At 65.0% G+C, this 16264-nt stretch overlaps 1 protein-coding gene across 1 annotated transcript; it reads left to right on the top strand.

Annotated features, from left to right (window-relative positions):
* The first annotated feature begins 11189 nt into the window (after positions 1-11189).
* On the top strand, positions 11190-12736 carry LOC119096594 (uncharacterized). Its single transcript, XM_037219496.1, has 4 exons — positions 11190-11273; positions 11494-11640; positions 12111-12200; positions 12594-12736. The coding sequence occupies exons 1-4, from the start codon at positions 11190-11192 to the stop codon at positions 12726-12728; spliced, it is 456 nt and encodes a 151-aa protein (XP_037075391.1). The 3' UTR covers positions 12729-12736.
* Positions 12737-16264: the final 3528 nt, after the last annotated feature.

Here is a 16264-nt window from a genome sequence, read left to right as displayed (position 1 = left end):
GCCAGTGGCCGGGGGGGGGGGGGGGGTAGCCAAACGTCGACTCGTGCCGGTCATTGGTCGGCGGCGCGGCGGCGCCGGGACCCGGCCTGGCCGCTGCGAGGGTGAAGCGGCTCCCAGCTGGGCTCCATGGTTATACGCCGGCATTTGCCGTTGGAAATGCTGCAGCGTTTGTACCTTTGACTGTTCACCTTTGGCGGCAGGGACCATATGTACATCACGATACGTGCCATATATGTGTAGCACGTGAAAGGAGTACAGCTGAGGAGGGCACGTGCGGCACAACTCAAGTTTAATCAGAAAAATTTGCCTGTTTGAACGTGATAGGTGTACGGACAGAACGGGTTTCGGTTGAACGTGGGTCAAGTGTCCCTGTAACGAGCCCTCGAATATGCGGCCTTCTGTTCCGATGAGGAGCGTTTGCTAGCGTTCTGCTGTGTTCCTATCGGTTAGCCCGTCGACTGGCCGTTCGTAGTCATCGGGCAGTGGTGGTCACGGCACAGCAACTGGTGCCATCTGGCTCCTCCCGCATACGCCAGACGGCGCTTAATGTATATGGAACACCAAGCTGATGTCCGGTCTGCCTTGCTAACGAAGCAGAATGTTTAATATATATATATATATATATATATATATATATATATGTATGTATGCATGTATGTATGTATGTATGTATGTATGTATGTATGCATGTATGTATGTATGTATGTATATATGTATGTATATACATCGAACATTGGAGCCACATTAACTTGATAACATCACGCCGAGGAATGCAGCTCTTGCACGGGTGAACACCGCATCCAGAACCAAACTAGTTTGTGATCCGGCTAATCTGCCTCCGCTCGTGGTTTGACATGAACCACCGTTCCACCGCCACACCCCTCGCCCCACCACACAGCGGTTCCCCGGGGGCTCCATCGAGCGCCTGGAGCTGGCCACCCCAGCGCGTCTCGCGCCGGCTGCCCGGTTTCAAATCGAGCTCGATGACGAAATCGGCAGGTCCTAACCTAGGCCAACACGAGCGCACAGGTGCCGGCCCGTGGCGTGTGTGTGTGCCGACGCCGGCGGCGGCGGCGGCGACGCCGGCCCTGGCGGTGGCGGTGGCGCCGGCGGTGGCGGTGGCGGTGGCGGTGGCGGTGGTGGTGGCGAGGGGGGGCGGAGGCCGTGACGGGTTGGCCGATGAAGCCAGTAACCCGGCCAGAGGCGGCGTCCAGAGGTGGTCCGCTCGGCGGGCGAACGGCTCGGTGCGGAGCTACCACCGACAGCGGCCAGCCAGCGGACCAGCCGCTCAATCCAGCGGCACTTGCGGCACCCACCGCGCGCAGAGAACAGCAGACCGCCGCGCCGGGCAGGGCATGGGCACGCCGCCGCCGCCGCCGCCGGGCGGCGGACGACCGCCAGGGCAGCGGCACGCCCAGCCTCACCAGATCTCTTACGACTTACCGGCGCTTGAAGCGATTCGCGAACGCGGCTCGAATCGCGCACACTTCACAAGGCGCGTGTGGAACGTAGGCCACGCGAGTGCATCGGTGGAGTGAATGTCGCCATCTTTGGCGTGCGGGAGGGCGGCTCTGGCTCCACCACCGCCCTCTGTGGCCGCCAGGTGCCTCAAGGGTCCACGAGCGGCGCCGACACAGACGCCGGAGCTAGGGGAGGGGCCGGGGGGACAGCCGGCGCCGGCTGGCTCAGCGGCGCCGCCGGCACTTGCGCAGACACGGCGGCTCGGGGCCACGCGGTCAACGCCCGGCGAGCTGGCGCGGCATGTTTTGTCCTCTTTGATGGCCGCGAGCCGGCCGTTAGCCGCCGCCGAGCGCCGAGAACGGCCGCCAGGACTCGTCTGCGGTTGGCGTCTGTTCGCTGGAGGGCGGCGCGCCAGACGTCGACGGCGTCTCGACAGACGGCCGCGCCGGCTCGCTCCGTCAGATGAGATTGGGGCCGGCCGTATCACCGCGATACGGCGCCGACGCGTGGTGAAGGTCGCGGCCCGCCGCCGCCGCCGCCGCCGCCGCTGTCTGCACTTGACTCGCGCGTGCGTGGGGCCAGTCGGACCGGCCCGGTCCGGCCGCTGACTCACTGTCTGTCTGCCCGTCTGCAGTCGAGCGGCGCAGACGCGCTGCGCCCGCGCGGCGGCGCCCGGTCGGCCGCACTCGCCGGCCAGTCTGCGCGTTGTCCCCGGCGAAAGGGAGGAGGTTAGCGCCGAGCCAACGGTCCCGTTGTCCGACAAGGGCGCCCCGTTCGCTCCTGACCGCCTCGGTCGCTAGCCCGAATCTCGCCGCAAGGAGACCATTCGTGCCGATACGCGGGCTGGACGTCATGGACGGGTCCGGGCGGCGCCGGCCCGTCCCAGGCGTGTTCACACGCCACGCACGGCGCCCGCCTGCCGTGCTGCTCTCAGTCAGCGGCCGCGGCCTCTGCGCCGCTCCGACTGGACGCGGGGCGTTCGTGGCGCTTTGGCCGCGTTCGTGGCGCCCCGGCGCCGTTCGGGGCGTTCAGGCAGCGTTCGTTGCGCCCCGGCGCCGCTCGGGGCGTTCAGGCGGCGTTTGTGGCGCCCCGGCGCCGCTCGGGGCCTTCAGGCGGCGTTCGTGGCGTCCCGGCGCCGCTCGGGGCGTTCAGGCGGCGTTCGTGGCGCCCCGGCACCGCTCGGGGCGTTCAGGCGGCGTTCGTGGCGCCCCGGCACCGCTCGGGGCATTCAGGCGGCGGTCGTGGCGCCATCGGCCCGCTCGGAGCGGTGCGCTCTTTGTCCGCGCGCTCGGGGAGGCGGGCGGTCGGCGTTTTTGGCCAGGTTTTGTTTGTCCTTTTATATGTGCTTGGGACGATAGCGATAAACGGCGGGCGCCGACCGACAGGCCTGACCTTGAAACCTTTAGTCTTGTGTTACACGCTCGTCTGCGAGACCGCCATTTTGTACAGTGGAGCCCACAATAAGTGTATAGACACGCATCTTCATCTCTTTCTGTTGTGGGGATCAGGATAAATGCTCCTTGATCCAGCGCACGCCGAGTGTTGCATGGCACTCACCATGTTCCCAATCGTCATTAGGAGTAAACATACGGAGCGAATGTGCCATCCGATTAGACATCTTCCGCAGTGTTCGACTGTACATTCGATAGCAGTTGGCTTACATTTTTACGGGATGGGAGGTGAATTTAAAAAGGCTTGGTCCTGAAAAGCATCAATGCGCTGGACGCAGATGCGGTCCGCTTTGTGGCTAGGCGGGAGCGGGCCGGGGTGAAGGCGGCGCGGGCGCCCGCGCCGGACTGGAGCGGCTGCATGCGTGTCCTGTGTTCACCCGGACCGGACCGCCGCGCCGCCACCTCCGCCACCCCGTCGCCCCGCCGCCCGCGCCCCGCCGCCGCCCCGCCGAGCCGGCCGGCCATTTGTGAAGGTGACCCCGGCGGCGGCCGCGGCCGCGGCGGCCCCTCAATCGATGGATGACCGGCGAGCAGGGCCGGCCGGCCACCGCCGCGGCGGCACGGGTCAATCAATGGCGGCGCGGCGGCCGTCAAAGGCCGCTTTGGCCGCGGCCGCCGCCGGGGCGGGGCGCCTCGCCGACGGCGGCCAAGCCCCGATCCGCGCCGCCGGTCGGAGCGACAGCCGGAAAGAAGCGGCGACGGCGCCGGCTGACAGAGGGGCGAACGCTGCCCAGACGGCTGGCAGCCGCGTGCGCGGCGGCCCTCGCCGCCGCCGCCGCCGCCGTCGCCGCCGCTCGCCATGTGTACAAATGACCGCCGCCTGCAGTTGTTGATAGTTTGCACGGCACGGCCTTGATCCGGTTCGGCGGCGGGCGGCGGCCGACAAGACGGGCTTGCGGGCCGGCGGCGCGGGGACCGCGGCAGACACGCGGCGGACCGGTCCCGGAGCCGGTCCCGGCGCGCCTCCCGGTGGAGGGGGGGAGGAGGGTCAGCGGCGGGGGCCGGGTCACGTCGGCCGTCGCCGCAGCGTCAGCCGCCGGCGGGTCGCTGTTTGTTGCCGGTGTTTACGTGGCCCCGGCGGCCCCGGTCGGCCCCGGCCGGCCCCTCGCCAGCTGCGGCCGGCCTCAGGGGGCCGGCCGCTCGGCGGCGCCGCCAGAGCCCTGACCCGGTCGCCGAGGCTGACCTCGCCGTTGGCGCTGGGCGGTCGGGCCCGGCGGTCGGCGCTCCTCATCCCCCTCACGTGTGACCGCTGGCCGGATGAAGGGCCGCCCGCGCTTCTGACCTGCGGCCAGCTTGCCTCCTCCGGATGCGAACGTCGTATGCGCTGCAGCCGATGCAAGGGAGGATTTAGATCGCCGGGCAGTGATGCGAGCAAACCGCAGTGAGTTCATTCACCCAGCCCAGCCCGTCGATATCTAACTGGATCCGTAAACGGCACCCGGGGTCTGGAAGCAAGATCTAAGCACCAGGGGTTCTTTGTATCCAGGATATATGTTTTGGATCCCAGCACATGTCTGCGATCCCGGTCGTTGGCTGGTTGAGGGAGATGAGGAGGGTCTGCTCCACAGGGCCCTCTGTTTGTCCCTGGTGCTGTTCTTGGAACCCGCCAACAGCAAGCGACGCGAAGCATGGGGCACCATGCTTTGCACTGCGAGGCCAGGATAAATAAAATGCGATGGGTGCAACTGCTGAGGTCTGCACTGCAATGCCCCAGAGGTCAGGCGAGTCCGTTATCGTGGGCATTTGCCAGGCTCTGCTTATTTACACAGCGATAGGCTTACAAGAGTGATGGCGGTGGCGTTGTTGTCGGCCAGACTGGAGAGGCCGGTTTTCTATGAGGCCCTGGGACCGCAGCCCTCGCTGGAGCCGGCGATTGTCGCCGCGGCAGCCGGCTGCGCGGCATGCCGAGCGACCCAAGTGCGACTGACATGGGAGCGCTGAGTCAAAACAAACCGATCGAACGAGATGTGTTTATTGATGCCGTGGCCGAAGCTACGCCTTGGTGTAATCTGTGGGCCGTCGTAGTTTGTCTTCCGCTGGGAGCGGGGCGGAGCGCAGGAAGAGCGGAGCAACGCCTGAGCCGGTCTTTGGGACGCAGCGCCTGTCGACACTGCCGCGGTGCAGGTCCGACGGGCCCCAACACCGGCCGGCATGGCCACCAGTCACAGAGCGGAGATGGCGACGGAGCCAGTGGCATCACAGAACGCGCTGGTGCCAGCGACGCGAAGCCCGCGCCGTGCGGGACGGCGGCCGGAGCGCGGCGGCCCGGCTCTGTTTTAGTTTTGGCTGTGGACACATCTTGGCACACCGTCGCCGGCCGGCGCACCGAACGGGTTTTGGGGCGCGGCCGGCCCGGCGGCTGCCAGCGCGCCGGGGCCCGAGCCCGCCGCCGCCGGCGGCGTCCCGTCGCCGCTCGCGTCACGCCGACGGCCGTGACCGGGCCGCCAGCTGACCTTTCGCCGGCGCGGCCCGCGCCGGCCGGCGTGGTGGGCGGCCATAAATCGGCAGGCCGTCGGCTGTCGGCCGTCCATCGACGGCGCCTGACGCGGGCCGCCGCGGGGCGACGCCGCTCCGGACGACGGCCGGCGCCCCCCCCCCCCCCCCCTCCTCACTCTTTCCCCGCGCCGGTGACGGCGGCAGCGGCGGCGGCGGCGGCGGCGGCGGCGGCGGCGGTGGCGGCGGCGGCGTCTGACGACCGGGCTGGGATGGCCGACCATTGGGCGAGACTGGCTGGCGCGGCGCCGCCCGCCCGCCCGCCCGCCCGCTCGCCGGACCTACGGGCCGACCGACCGGCCGAGCGACGGACTTCGAACAAAGAAAACCACCATCGGAAAAGCGCACCGCAAACGCGTACCGTAAATTGGCGCACTGCGTGGCGGGCTGGGCCACGGCCGCCACCGCCGCAGCCGCCGCCGCTTCGAACGAGGTCGGTGCCCGGCGGCCGGCGGGGGCGCAGCGCTCACGGCCGAGGCTGGGCCACGGCCTGTGTGAGCTAGGCGAGGCTGGCGGCGTCGTGGACTAGCGCGCACAGGCTGGGGTCACGACCTGGACCGGCTCGTCAGGTTCCGCCTCAGGTGCACCGCCTCTCAGACGAGATCTGAGGAAGCCGGACCACGGGCCGCGGTTTGGATGATGCTCAAGGCGGTACCCGGCACAAACGCTCAGCTCGCGCTCCACTGCGGCCTCTAGCGCGATCCTGGGCAGAACCGGCGCCGGAGCCCCGGTGACTGGTACTGATGTCCCGTCCGGTGCACGGTAGTCAGCCCGGCCGATCAGTTATGCAGCTACTGTTGGCGGCTGGAAGACGGCTTGAGTGCTTGCGGTTGTAACGGTTGTCGTTTGGTGCTCAGCTTTGTGGCGCGAATGTTACCGGGCTCCCGCTGAGTTGAGACAGCTGGGAGCGGATCTTTATGTCGTCACGCAGATATTTGTGATGACATGCCATATGGAAGCTATCATGCCAGTCGACACACATACATCTACTGCGCTGCCACGAGCCTTACATTTCGCGCCTATCTTTGCGGAATATCGTATTCCTGACAACGCCTTTGGAGCTGCTATACCGGTTTTCGAAAGCGTTAGACCGCCGCGGCGATCAAACGGGAAATCCGAAAAGCGCTGCTCAGCATGCCCCCGGCCGACCGTCAGAGCTGATTACAGGGCAGTATTTTGTGTGCTGTGCCAGTTGCAAATTTTCAGTTTGTCTTCAGAGACCAGAGATCTTCGGAGAAAATGCACGGACAAACTAATGCCGTCGTGCCATACGACTGCCATTGCACACTTCCCGCCACCCCGCGGCCATGCGGCCGTCAGGCTCGCCTCTGCCAGAGGCGGTACTTGGAGCCGGACAGTGCGCCGGAGGCGGTACGCGAGGTCGGCGCGCCGGCGGCGAGTGTAGGCCGCCGCCGCCGCCGCCGTCTGCCCGTAAATTTGCCACCATTCCACCCGCTGGAGGCATAATTGCCGCAATTACGGCCGGGAGACACGCTACGACTACGAGCTCGCCATGCCCGTCGGCCGCAGACGGCTGTGCACGGTCGGCCTGCCCGGCCACCGCCCCCCCCCCCCCCCCCCGTCTGCCGGGCGCGCCTCCGTCGGCCCGACGCTGTCATGGCGACCGTAGGCGCGCCCCCCGCCCGATGACGGCCGGCCAGTGCAACGAACGACCGGCCGGCCGCCACCACCCGCCGCGCGCTTTTTGCTTTCGCTTGGCGTCGTTTCTGGCGGCCGGCGGTGTCAGTGACCGCCGCAGGGCGGCGCTGGGGTCGGCGGCCGGCGACGGGCGGCTACAGCCGCAGCGGGTGTCGACGCGTTCTAGTGGTGCTTCTCACCGCCGGGCTAGCGGCTTGGAGATGGCCATTGTTTTCGCTACGTGGGCGAGCGAAATAGCGGAAGGAGGCAGCACCTTCCAGACGCCGCGAAACATGGCAGCATCCCGCGTTGCCGTATCTTGCAGTCAATTTGATACGCCACCTCCTATCTGTACTACACTCATTGGCCTTGGCAATATTGGACATCCGGGAGTGCGCAGCGCATGACCTGACGCCTCGTGCGTTGGGCCTCCGGCGGCCGCAGTTACGCCGCGTCCAACAACGTACGGGGGCGCGCTGTCGCAACGCCACCGTGCATCGATTCTCTGTAAGGCGGCGATGTCGCGCCCTCGCTCGGTGGCGTGTCGCCGTCTGCCGCCGCGCGTCCCGCCCGTCCCCTGTCAACGGTCGGCACCGACACCGCCGCGCTCGGTCCTCACCCCGCCGACGTCCGCCCGCTCTGTCCTGCGCCTCGCTCTGCCCTGCGTCCAGCTCTGTCCAGCGCTCCGCTCTGCCCTGTGCCACGCTCTGCCCTGTGTTCCGCTCTGCCCTGCGCTCCGCTCTGCCTTGCGCTCCGCTCTGCCCTGCATCCCGCCTTGCCTTGTGGCGTGATTTTGGTGGTGGGGGGTTCGTCGACTGCGAGGATGCCTTGCGCCTGTGTGCTGTGTGTTCTGTATCGTCATACGTCAATGTTGGAGCTTTGTAGTTTTTCCCCGCATTGCTTTACCCATAGCATAGCAGCAATATCAGCATCAGAACACCCAAAACATCACCTCAAATCATTCAAAATTGAAAGGATATTTTTTCCGCGGGAGAAACGATGTATTTCCGCCTACAAACATGTCAGCATATGTGCCACAGTGGTGCCCGTGCCGCGAGCCTGTCTCACGGTGCCCGCGACCTGGCCGCCCTCTGAGCGAGGCCCACCCCTGTGCCCGCAGTCGGCGTCGGAGGACGTGCCCGAGGACAAGCGCTGTCGGCTGGAGGAGGCGGCGCCGGCGGCGGCGCTGCTCTGCCCGCCCGGCTTCCTGGACCCGGCGCTGCTGTACCGCTGGCACGGCTGGCCGTACGTGGCGGCGCTGCCCCGCCTGCTGCCGCCCTCGCCGGTCGCCGCGCCGGCGCACACCGCCACCAAGGAGCCGGCGCCCGGCGCCGCCCTGCATACCACCTCGTGAGTCTGAACCCGCGCTCATGTATCCGGCTGGCTGGTTGGCTGGCTGAGTGGCTGGCTGGCTGGCTGTCTGGCTGGCTGGCTGTCTGGCTGGCTGGCTGAGTGCCTGGCTGTGTGGCTGTGTGGCTGGCTGGGTGACTGAGTGACTGACTGTGTTGTGCTGTGTTGCGCTGTGTCGCCAGGTGCCCCGCAATACCTGATACACGAGATGCCGTCCGTGGCTCCGTCTTCGGCATGTCCTTGTGTGCCGGCGGTTGGGGCGGGGCGGCAGCGGCGGCAGCGGCGGCAGACTGGCTGCCGCCGTGGCCACTGCCGCCCTCCGGCCGGCCGGCTCGCCCATTCATCGCGCCGCACGGATACGGTTCCGCGAAGCGCCGTCGGCCAGTTGCCAGCTCTGGCCAGCGGGCACCTTAAATACGCGAGCCAGGGACTCCCGGAAAGCCGTAGCACTGCGCCTGGCCGTCTGCCGGCTCCGACCGCGGCGGCGTGCGGCGGTGGGCTGGCGCCGCCTGCTCCTGGGACCCGGCCGAGCACAGACGCCTCCGGCACGGCTCGCGTGCTGACCGCCGCTGTAAGATGGACATTGACGCGATGTGTGCACGTCATGGCGTGGGAGGGAAGAGGGGGTGTGGGAGGGGGGGGGGGGGTAGGCAGGCGTCCCCCAAAACAAGGCTTTTTATTTTCGGGAATATTTGGTGATTTTCGTCAAAATAGCGAACACCGCGGGTTAGAAGGGGCATGACGGCAGCTGACACTTACCTGCCAAAATGTGAAGGTAAACCCTGTTCTCCTTCATGGAAGGGACCGACTACAGATCCGACTTCTCCGCCGACTCCAGCAAGCAGCCGCCGCCACCGGTCAAAATGCTGACAAAACATATGGGGGTGGGGGGTGGGGGGGGGGGGCAAGGCCCTCCAAAGGGATGTAAATCGTCACTCATGGGGCACTGTCCGTCCAACAATAAATTCACCGGTCTTGCAAAACCGTTCCTCATCGACCCAGCGCCTGATGGTGTGTGGTTTGCGAGAGACTTCGTAGTGACCGTTACTAGGTGCATTCCCAGACCGCTTCCTTCTTCGAGCCTGTCCGCACCTGCTGCTGGCGCCGCAGTTCCCTGTGCCATGTACGGCGTCGGTGCGCGCGGTCGTCCGGCGGCGGTCACCAGTCTGCGGTCGGCCTGTGCGGCGGCCGGCCGCCACACGACCTTGGCAGACCGCTGCCCCAGCTCCGGCCGCGCCTGACCAGCGCAGCCGCCGCCGCCGCCGCCGCCGCCGCCGCTGCGCTCCGCTCGTGCTATAACCGGCGGCGGCCGATTCCCAGAAAGGCCTGGCCCCGCCCCCGGGCCGCCCGCCCCCCACCCCTACCCCTCTGCCATTGAGGGCATGGCTGGCGGCGCAGCTGGGAGCGCGGCCCCGCGCCACCGAGTGAGACGCTGCCCGCCGCTCAAAGAAACCCTGCCGCTCCGAACAAAGCGCCCCGGTTCTTGAAGGCGCTGCGGCCCGCTGCGCGGAAACCGGCGGATTGTGAAGCGCAGAGACACCCGGCGATCATCGCAGACGGCCCGGCCACCGATGAAAGAGACTTGCCGCCGATTTGGGACGGGCGGGCGCGGCTGAGAGTTCCCCGGCGGCCGGACGGCCGGCTCACGTTCGGGGAGAAGTCATGCCGCAACTTCCATGGTCCAAACTTGAGTGACACAAGTCTGCGATTGGCAAACTTCGGCGCGGGAGAACTTGCCGGCATTGCCAGTCGATGCCGGACCGTGCGCGCGGCGAGCGTCGTCTTTCCGCTGGGAGGGCGGCAGCTGTGTGGGCGGCGATCCGCTCCTCGACCGCCGCCCCGCCCCGCCCCGCCCCGCCGCCGTCGCGTTCAGCGGCGCCGGCCGAGCCGGGCCCGCGGTCCGGGCGCCACCGACCGTTCGGTGTCCGCGGGCGGCCGTCCGGTGACTCGCGCCGCGGTAGGTCACAGACAGCCCCGGGAGACCGGAGAGGGGCAGGCAGGTCGGCGCTCGAGCGCCGGCCGCCGCTGCCGCCGCCGGCCGGAGTGCGGCCGGGTGTCAACAGCGTGACGCGCGGCCGCGCGGGCGAGGCGGGCTGGAGCGGTCCGCGTTCCATCCGAGGGCAGGTGTCGCGCAGCCAGCCGTTGTTGTCTGCGCGTGCTGAATGTGATGGGTAGTTGGTGCGTCCAGTGCAGCTGTTCTCGATCGTGGAATATTTGTGTGTGTGCTGTTGGTGGTGCGGTTTGCGGCTTGTCGCGCGGGACGTGTTGATGTGTGTTCGGGGTGACGTGTTGGAACTGTTGCTACACGCTGTCTGGCAAGCGAGCCTCCTCTCAGTCTCCGTCTGACCGTGATGGACGGCTCGTCCAGTAGGCCAGCTATGTGAGCGAGGCGCCTCCTCAAAACACGCCTTTGTGTGTCAAAGTGGATGTATTTTCTTTGCGTCGGGCCGCCCGCCGCCGGCCGGGAGTAGGCCGCGCGCCGCCGACCTTGTGCCGTCCGTCGGTCCGTCGGCCGGTCGGCCCGCTGGCGCTGACGTGTGCGTTCCGGACCGACAGGCGAGCGTTCCTGTCGCACGAGCCGCCCGTGCTGCTCCACCCGGACCGCGTGGTGAAGAACGACGACGTCAAGCAGCACGAGCGGCACTTCCAGCCGAATGTGGCGCTGGCGCCGCACCAGTCGGCCGGCGACAAGGTACGCGGCACGCGGCGGCACGCCGGCTGCGGCCGCGCCCGAGCCGCCGGGCAGCGCGCGGCCGACGTACGGTCGGGGTTTGCCCTTCCAGCAGCCGCACAGAGATGGCGGGTGCCGCGCCGGGGCGGATGGCTGAGCGGACGGACGGGATGTCGTGGACAGTGTCAGTGTCGCACCAGGTGGTCTCTGTGACGCGATCCGGCTCGCCTGTGGCCCTGTGACCTGGGCGAGGGGGGGGGGGGATCTGCGACTGCACCCGTCCCCGAGAAGCAGGCCGTGAGACGCTCCGCCGCGCGCCCCTCAGCCGTCTCCAGTAGCGGCGCGGTGGCGCGGCCGGCCGCCGTTCACCCCGCTGTGACGCTCCGCTCACGCCGGCAGGGTCGCGGCTCGGACGGCGACTCCGCCGAGCTGCTGGCCGACGTGGACGGCGCGGTGGCGCGCGTGGCCTCGCTGGCGGCGCCACTGTCGCCCGGCGGACGCGACGCCGTGGTGGAGACGGTGCGCGCGCTCGCCGACGCCGTCACGCGACTGCGCGCCGAGAACAAGCAGAAGACGGTGAGTGGTGTGAGCGGAACGGACAAGAGGGGGGGGGGGGGGAGAAGGGGGGGGGGCGTCGTCCGGCGGGGTTGTCGGGCGACGCTCGACGCGGGGGTTGTGCGTGCCGTCAGCGACGCGCTTGGTTGGACATGGTAATTGTGACGCAGAGAGCGAAACCCGGCCGATCGTGGATAGCTGGCTACGGAAGCGACCAGGTATTCGCGCTGACGGCGTGCGTTGGCTTCCCGAAGCCCCAGAGCTGCCACCGGTCGTGTTGAGATTCGATGTTTGGATAGAGTCACCACGTGGCCGTTTGCTCTCGTTGGTATTCCCTGAAGTTACGTAAGTGTTTGAGCGCGGTCCGCCAAAGCCTAAGAGGCGGCTGTCGCTGGCTGCTGGCGGCGTCGATCCAGCGGCTGCCGCTCAGCGGACGGCGCCGCCAGGGGCGCCAGTGTCGCGCCGCCGCCTGACCGCCTCGCCGCCCGCAGACCCTGCTGGAGGAGAGGACCGCCCACCTGCGGGACCTGATCGTCACGCAGCAGAAGGATGCCGCCCGTCAGGCTCTGATGGATGCCGAGGTAACCGTTGGCGGCCACTCGGCCGTCTGTGCGCTTCGACCCGCGCGGCAACACCTCTGGCTGTCGGGCTCGTCTGATATAGATGTGGAGATGCATTACTGGCGCAGCTAGGTGCAAACGGTCGCGGAAGGTGCAGATAAATGCCAGAATTATCTTGTTTTGTGCAGCTACTTTCGTGCGTTTGATGCGATCATTTTCACCGACCTTGTTGAAGCTCTTGTTGGTCCTAAAGAAGAATGCCAAGCTTGATGCGTTAGTGGCTGTGCGGCCGCGCACCGGGACGCGGTCAAAGCCAGTCACTGCCACATGTCAGCATCGACGATCCCCACCATGCGATGTACCGCAGCCGACGTGCCTCGCCCAGGCTCTAACCGCCCCTCCCCATGCCGGCAGGAGAGCGAGGGTCACAAGGTGGCAGCGCTCGACTGCGTGGTGCGCAGCCGCCGGCCGTCGCCGCCAGGCTCGACGCCCACCAGCCCCGCCGGCGGCGCCGCCAAAGCCAGCAGCCGGCCGGCCAGCGCCGAGTAGTGCCGCATTCCGCCGCCGCGCGGCGCCACCGGCGCTGCCGTCGCGCCGCGCCCCGCAGGCGTCGCGGCCGACGGCGGGCTATGCGGAGCTGGGGCGCGCGAGTCGTCGGTCCGGGCCGCCAAAGGCGGCCGGCGCGCGCGCGGGACTCACCGGCCGCGGTCTAACCGCGCCGGGATGGCGCGCGCGGGACTCGTGGGCCACGGTCTGACCGTGCCCGGGTGGCGACGCTCGCCGACCGTGGGCGACGCCGCGGCCGCCGGCCAACCGACCCCTCGGGCTGTGGCTTTTCTGTGAAGGCGCCGGCTCCGCCGAGCGGTCGGTGTTTCTGTCTGCGTGCGTGAGTGCGTGAGAGCGAGGCGGGCGCGCCGACCGCGGCCTGCGCCCGCTGGGCCGCGCTGACCACCGCCCCGCTCCGCCCGAGCGCGGCGGGCGCCGGCCAGGTCACGTGGCGCCCGGGTGCCGACCCTGCCGCCAGCCAGCGAAGGGCCGACCTTTTGTGATGGGGAGTCAACCGATGATACCCGCTGTAACACTACCTGAATTTTACCTCATTAACAATGCTACCAGACAGTCCAGTAGCCAAGAGTTTGCGTCAGTGTAACTCTCCGTTGTCTTAGAAATACGCCGCTTCTTCCAGTCGTACCCGACGCGACGCGACGTCGCCGCTCGCCTCGCCGACGCTGCGCGGGCGCCCGCCCCGGCCCTCCGTGACAGAATGTCTCCGACGAGAGCGCCCCGGGCTTTGCGGCGGCCGGCTCGGCTCCGACCGCGGTTGTGTCGTGTCAAATCTCCTTTCCCGTGGTGTGCGACTTCATTCACTTATTACTGTAGTGTGCTCGTCTCGGTGGGCGACAAGACGCGCCCGGCAATGGTCGAGGCGAGGCGCGCGGCGCGCGGCGCGCCGCCCGCCCGCCGGAGCCCACCTGCTAGTACCTGATGGGACCGTGTTGCTGGGTTTCTTGTTAATTGTAGAGGCGTTCTGCTATCGAGTGCTGCCACTGCCTGCCGAAGCTGCCAACTGTGACGTCAGACTGCCGCGCGAGCCGTGTCCGGGCGGGCGCGGACGGCGCGCAACCGGGGCCGACCCGTCGGGCCGCGCCTCGCGCGCCGCCCGCCCCGTCGCCAGCCTCTCTGTGCATCCACACAATGACGCGGCCGCTCACAGCGTGGAATTGGTGTTGCACGATACGTTCTGGATGGTGGAGCTGCGCGTTTCGGCCGCGTCAGCTCCCCTTCCCTTGTGTTTCCGTTCGATCTGCGCAGCGTCGGCTGACGTTCCCTTGTCCTTTGTCTCTTCCTTGCCTGGTATCTCGCGCAGCTATCATACAGTACAAGATACTCAGTCGGTTTTTGTAAGCGCGAAGAAAGCTTTGTCAGGACACTCATTGTGATACGAGAGGTCCATTGGCAGAAGCGTGAAACTATGGTTCGGCCGGTGGACGGCAGATGGCAGGCGCTATGTTGCGGTCCTGCTCTTCGGCACGCGGTGAAATAATTGTTCTTGTGCATGTTCGTTATCAATGCCGCTCGCTGCTTTTAGTATAACATTTAAGTTTTGTTTTGAATAAACATTGAATCGTTACCGGTTATGTTTTCTTGTTTTCTGACGCTGGCTTGATGGCACAAGTTGCTGTTCAAAACGTGCGCGATAAGAGCTTTCCTCGGTTTCCGGGCTGTTGCAACTTTGGCATGGCACCGCGCTCTTGGAAAATATTTGCGTCGACAGTACACTACGCTTATGACCATACCAGTTTGATTTTCTGTTTTACATCACTTAAAACCTCAGAGTATCTGTGCGCATGGTTTTGTCCTGTGTTCGTGTGTTACCGGTCACCTTTCGACGACTTGCCAGGGTAGGAAAGAGATTGCGGACCTGATCACTCGCACCGAATCAGAACTGTGTGAACTCATCGTTTATATGAGCTGAAATGCGCGACGTGCGCGTCGCCACCCAGGCACGGTCCTTCGCCCCTCAGAGCCCTGGCGGCGGCCTGCCAGTGTCACACAAGGCACATGCTCTTCCGTGTCGAAAATTCCGAGCGGTCGCTCGTATAACGCCAAGACTTCGTTGAAGTGGAGAGCATTTCATCGAGTCGCACACGTGATACCTTTGGATGCCCTTTCTTTAAAAAGCTCTGTGCTACAGCACAAGGCATATATCGAACTGCTCCGTAACGCTGGAATGATAAAAGTGTGCGAAAACTGTGTAATTTTCCTCGAAGTTCTTCATTGTAAGCACGTTGAAACCAGCCTGGAACAGTTTGCTAGGATCTTGCTGTAAGTGAACTCAATTTTAGCCATGAAATGAACAAGAGTAATAAACGATGATCTGTTTAATGCGCTGCGAATATATCCCAGCTTTGCTGGGATACCCGATTTATAATTTCGTAGCAGCAAGTTTATTTGCTTGGCATTGAATACGGGAAATAAACATTGAGCACGGTTCATAAATCGTCCAAAAATCGAAACGGCCACAGCCACTGATGCAGCACTGCAGCACAGGATTCGAGCCAACTCGAACATGCCAGGACAACCCACGCTCAGCCTACTGTCGGTCCATACAAGCGGCCCCTCCAAAAACGCTTACAATGCGATATGCAGAGGGCCAGTACGAAGCAAGTACGATACCCTGCAGTGTGAGGGAATTCAGTAGTTTGGCTCCCATAGCACGGCTGATTAATTTCGATTCAAATCGATCAATATTCACCAAATCAGTTCATGCTGCATGTTCAAAACGACCGTCTTTGTCCGGTAGAGTCCGTGGTGGATAGGGATTAAAACAACACCAACACAGAACCTGAGTTGCAGTAAAGCAAAGCCACATTTTCACCCCAGCCGACCCTCAGCCCACGTTCAGCCCACCCTGGCCTATACCGGCGGCCCCTTCAACAATGCTCAATATGTGGCAGGTGGAGGTCCATTGCGTCATGAACACATCGCTTCTCTCTAATGCGGAGGGAATACAAGAGTACGTCAATTTTTCAGATAATTACGTAATTCACACCTATTTTGATATGGAATCATTCCTATGTATTCATATAACATGTTTAATGATTCCAACACGCACTCAGGATTCGATCCAGAGATGAAATGGAAAGCTATGAAAGTGAGCGCGAGAGAAAAAAGAAAGAACACTGGCTTCCTCAGGCCAATTTGTAGGCCGCCCGTTGAACGCCTCGTTAAAGTCTATATGGAACAAAGTTTTGAGTGAAAAATCGGTCTCCTACCCGTAACTCTAGAACGAGAAGTACAAGGAGAACGCGTCGCCTAACTTCGGAATCAGCTCGGCATGCACAGCCGTTCGAGATACAATATAATGACTTTTGGTGATATGTGATTTAAGACGAGATATCTGAATATGGGTTTTTAGATAAGATCTCACGGTGAGTTTTAGGATGAGAACCTGTTTGGACTGGCCTAATCTTCATGGGGGCCGATGTGTCACAGGCCCAGCTAACGCCTAGCTGGAAATCAGCGAAGTCCTAAGCGCTGACGGCATCAAGTCTGATCTCGTTGAAGCAATGCTAAACTCAATG

The sequence above is a fragment of the Pollicipes pollicipes genome, unplaced genomic scaffold (assembly GCF_011947565.3).
Source record: "Pollicipes pollicipes isolate AB1234 unplaced genomic scaffold, Ppol_2.1 Scaffold_4295;HRSCAF=5057_pilon_pilon_pilon, whole genome shotgun sequence".
Taxonomy (NCBI): Eukaryota; Metazoa; Arthropoda; class Thecostraca; order Pollicipedomorpha; family Pollicipedidae; genus Pollicipes; species Pollicipes pollicipes.
This window is presented reverse-complemented; position numbering and strand designations above follow the sequence as displayed.

What these genes read in the sequence shown, in the direction of transcription:
- LOC119096594 (XM_037219496.1), top strand. Translation starts at nt 11,190, where the DNA reads ATGGCGGGTGCCGCGCCGGGGCGGATGGCTGAGCGGACGGACGGGATG. An exon ending in TGTCGCACCAGGTGGTCTCT is followed by an intron (nt 11,274 to 11,493) that starts GTGACGCGATCC and finishes GACTCCGCCGAG; the next exon opens with CTGCTGGCCGACGTGGACGG. An exon ending in AGGCTCTGATGGATGCCGAG is followed by an intron (nt 12,201 to 12,593) that starts GTAACCGTTGGC and finishes CCATGCCGGCAG; the next exon opens with GAGAGCGAGGGTCACAAGGT.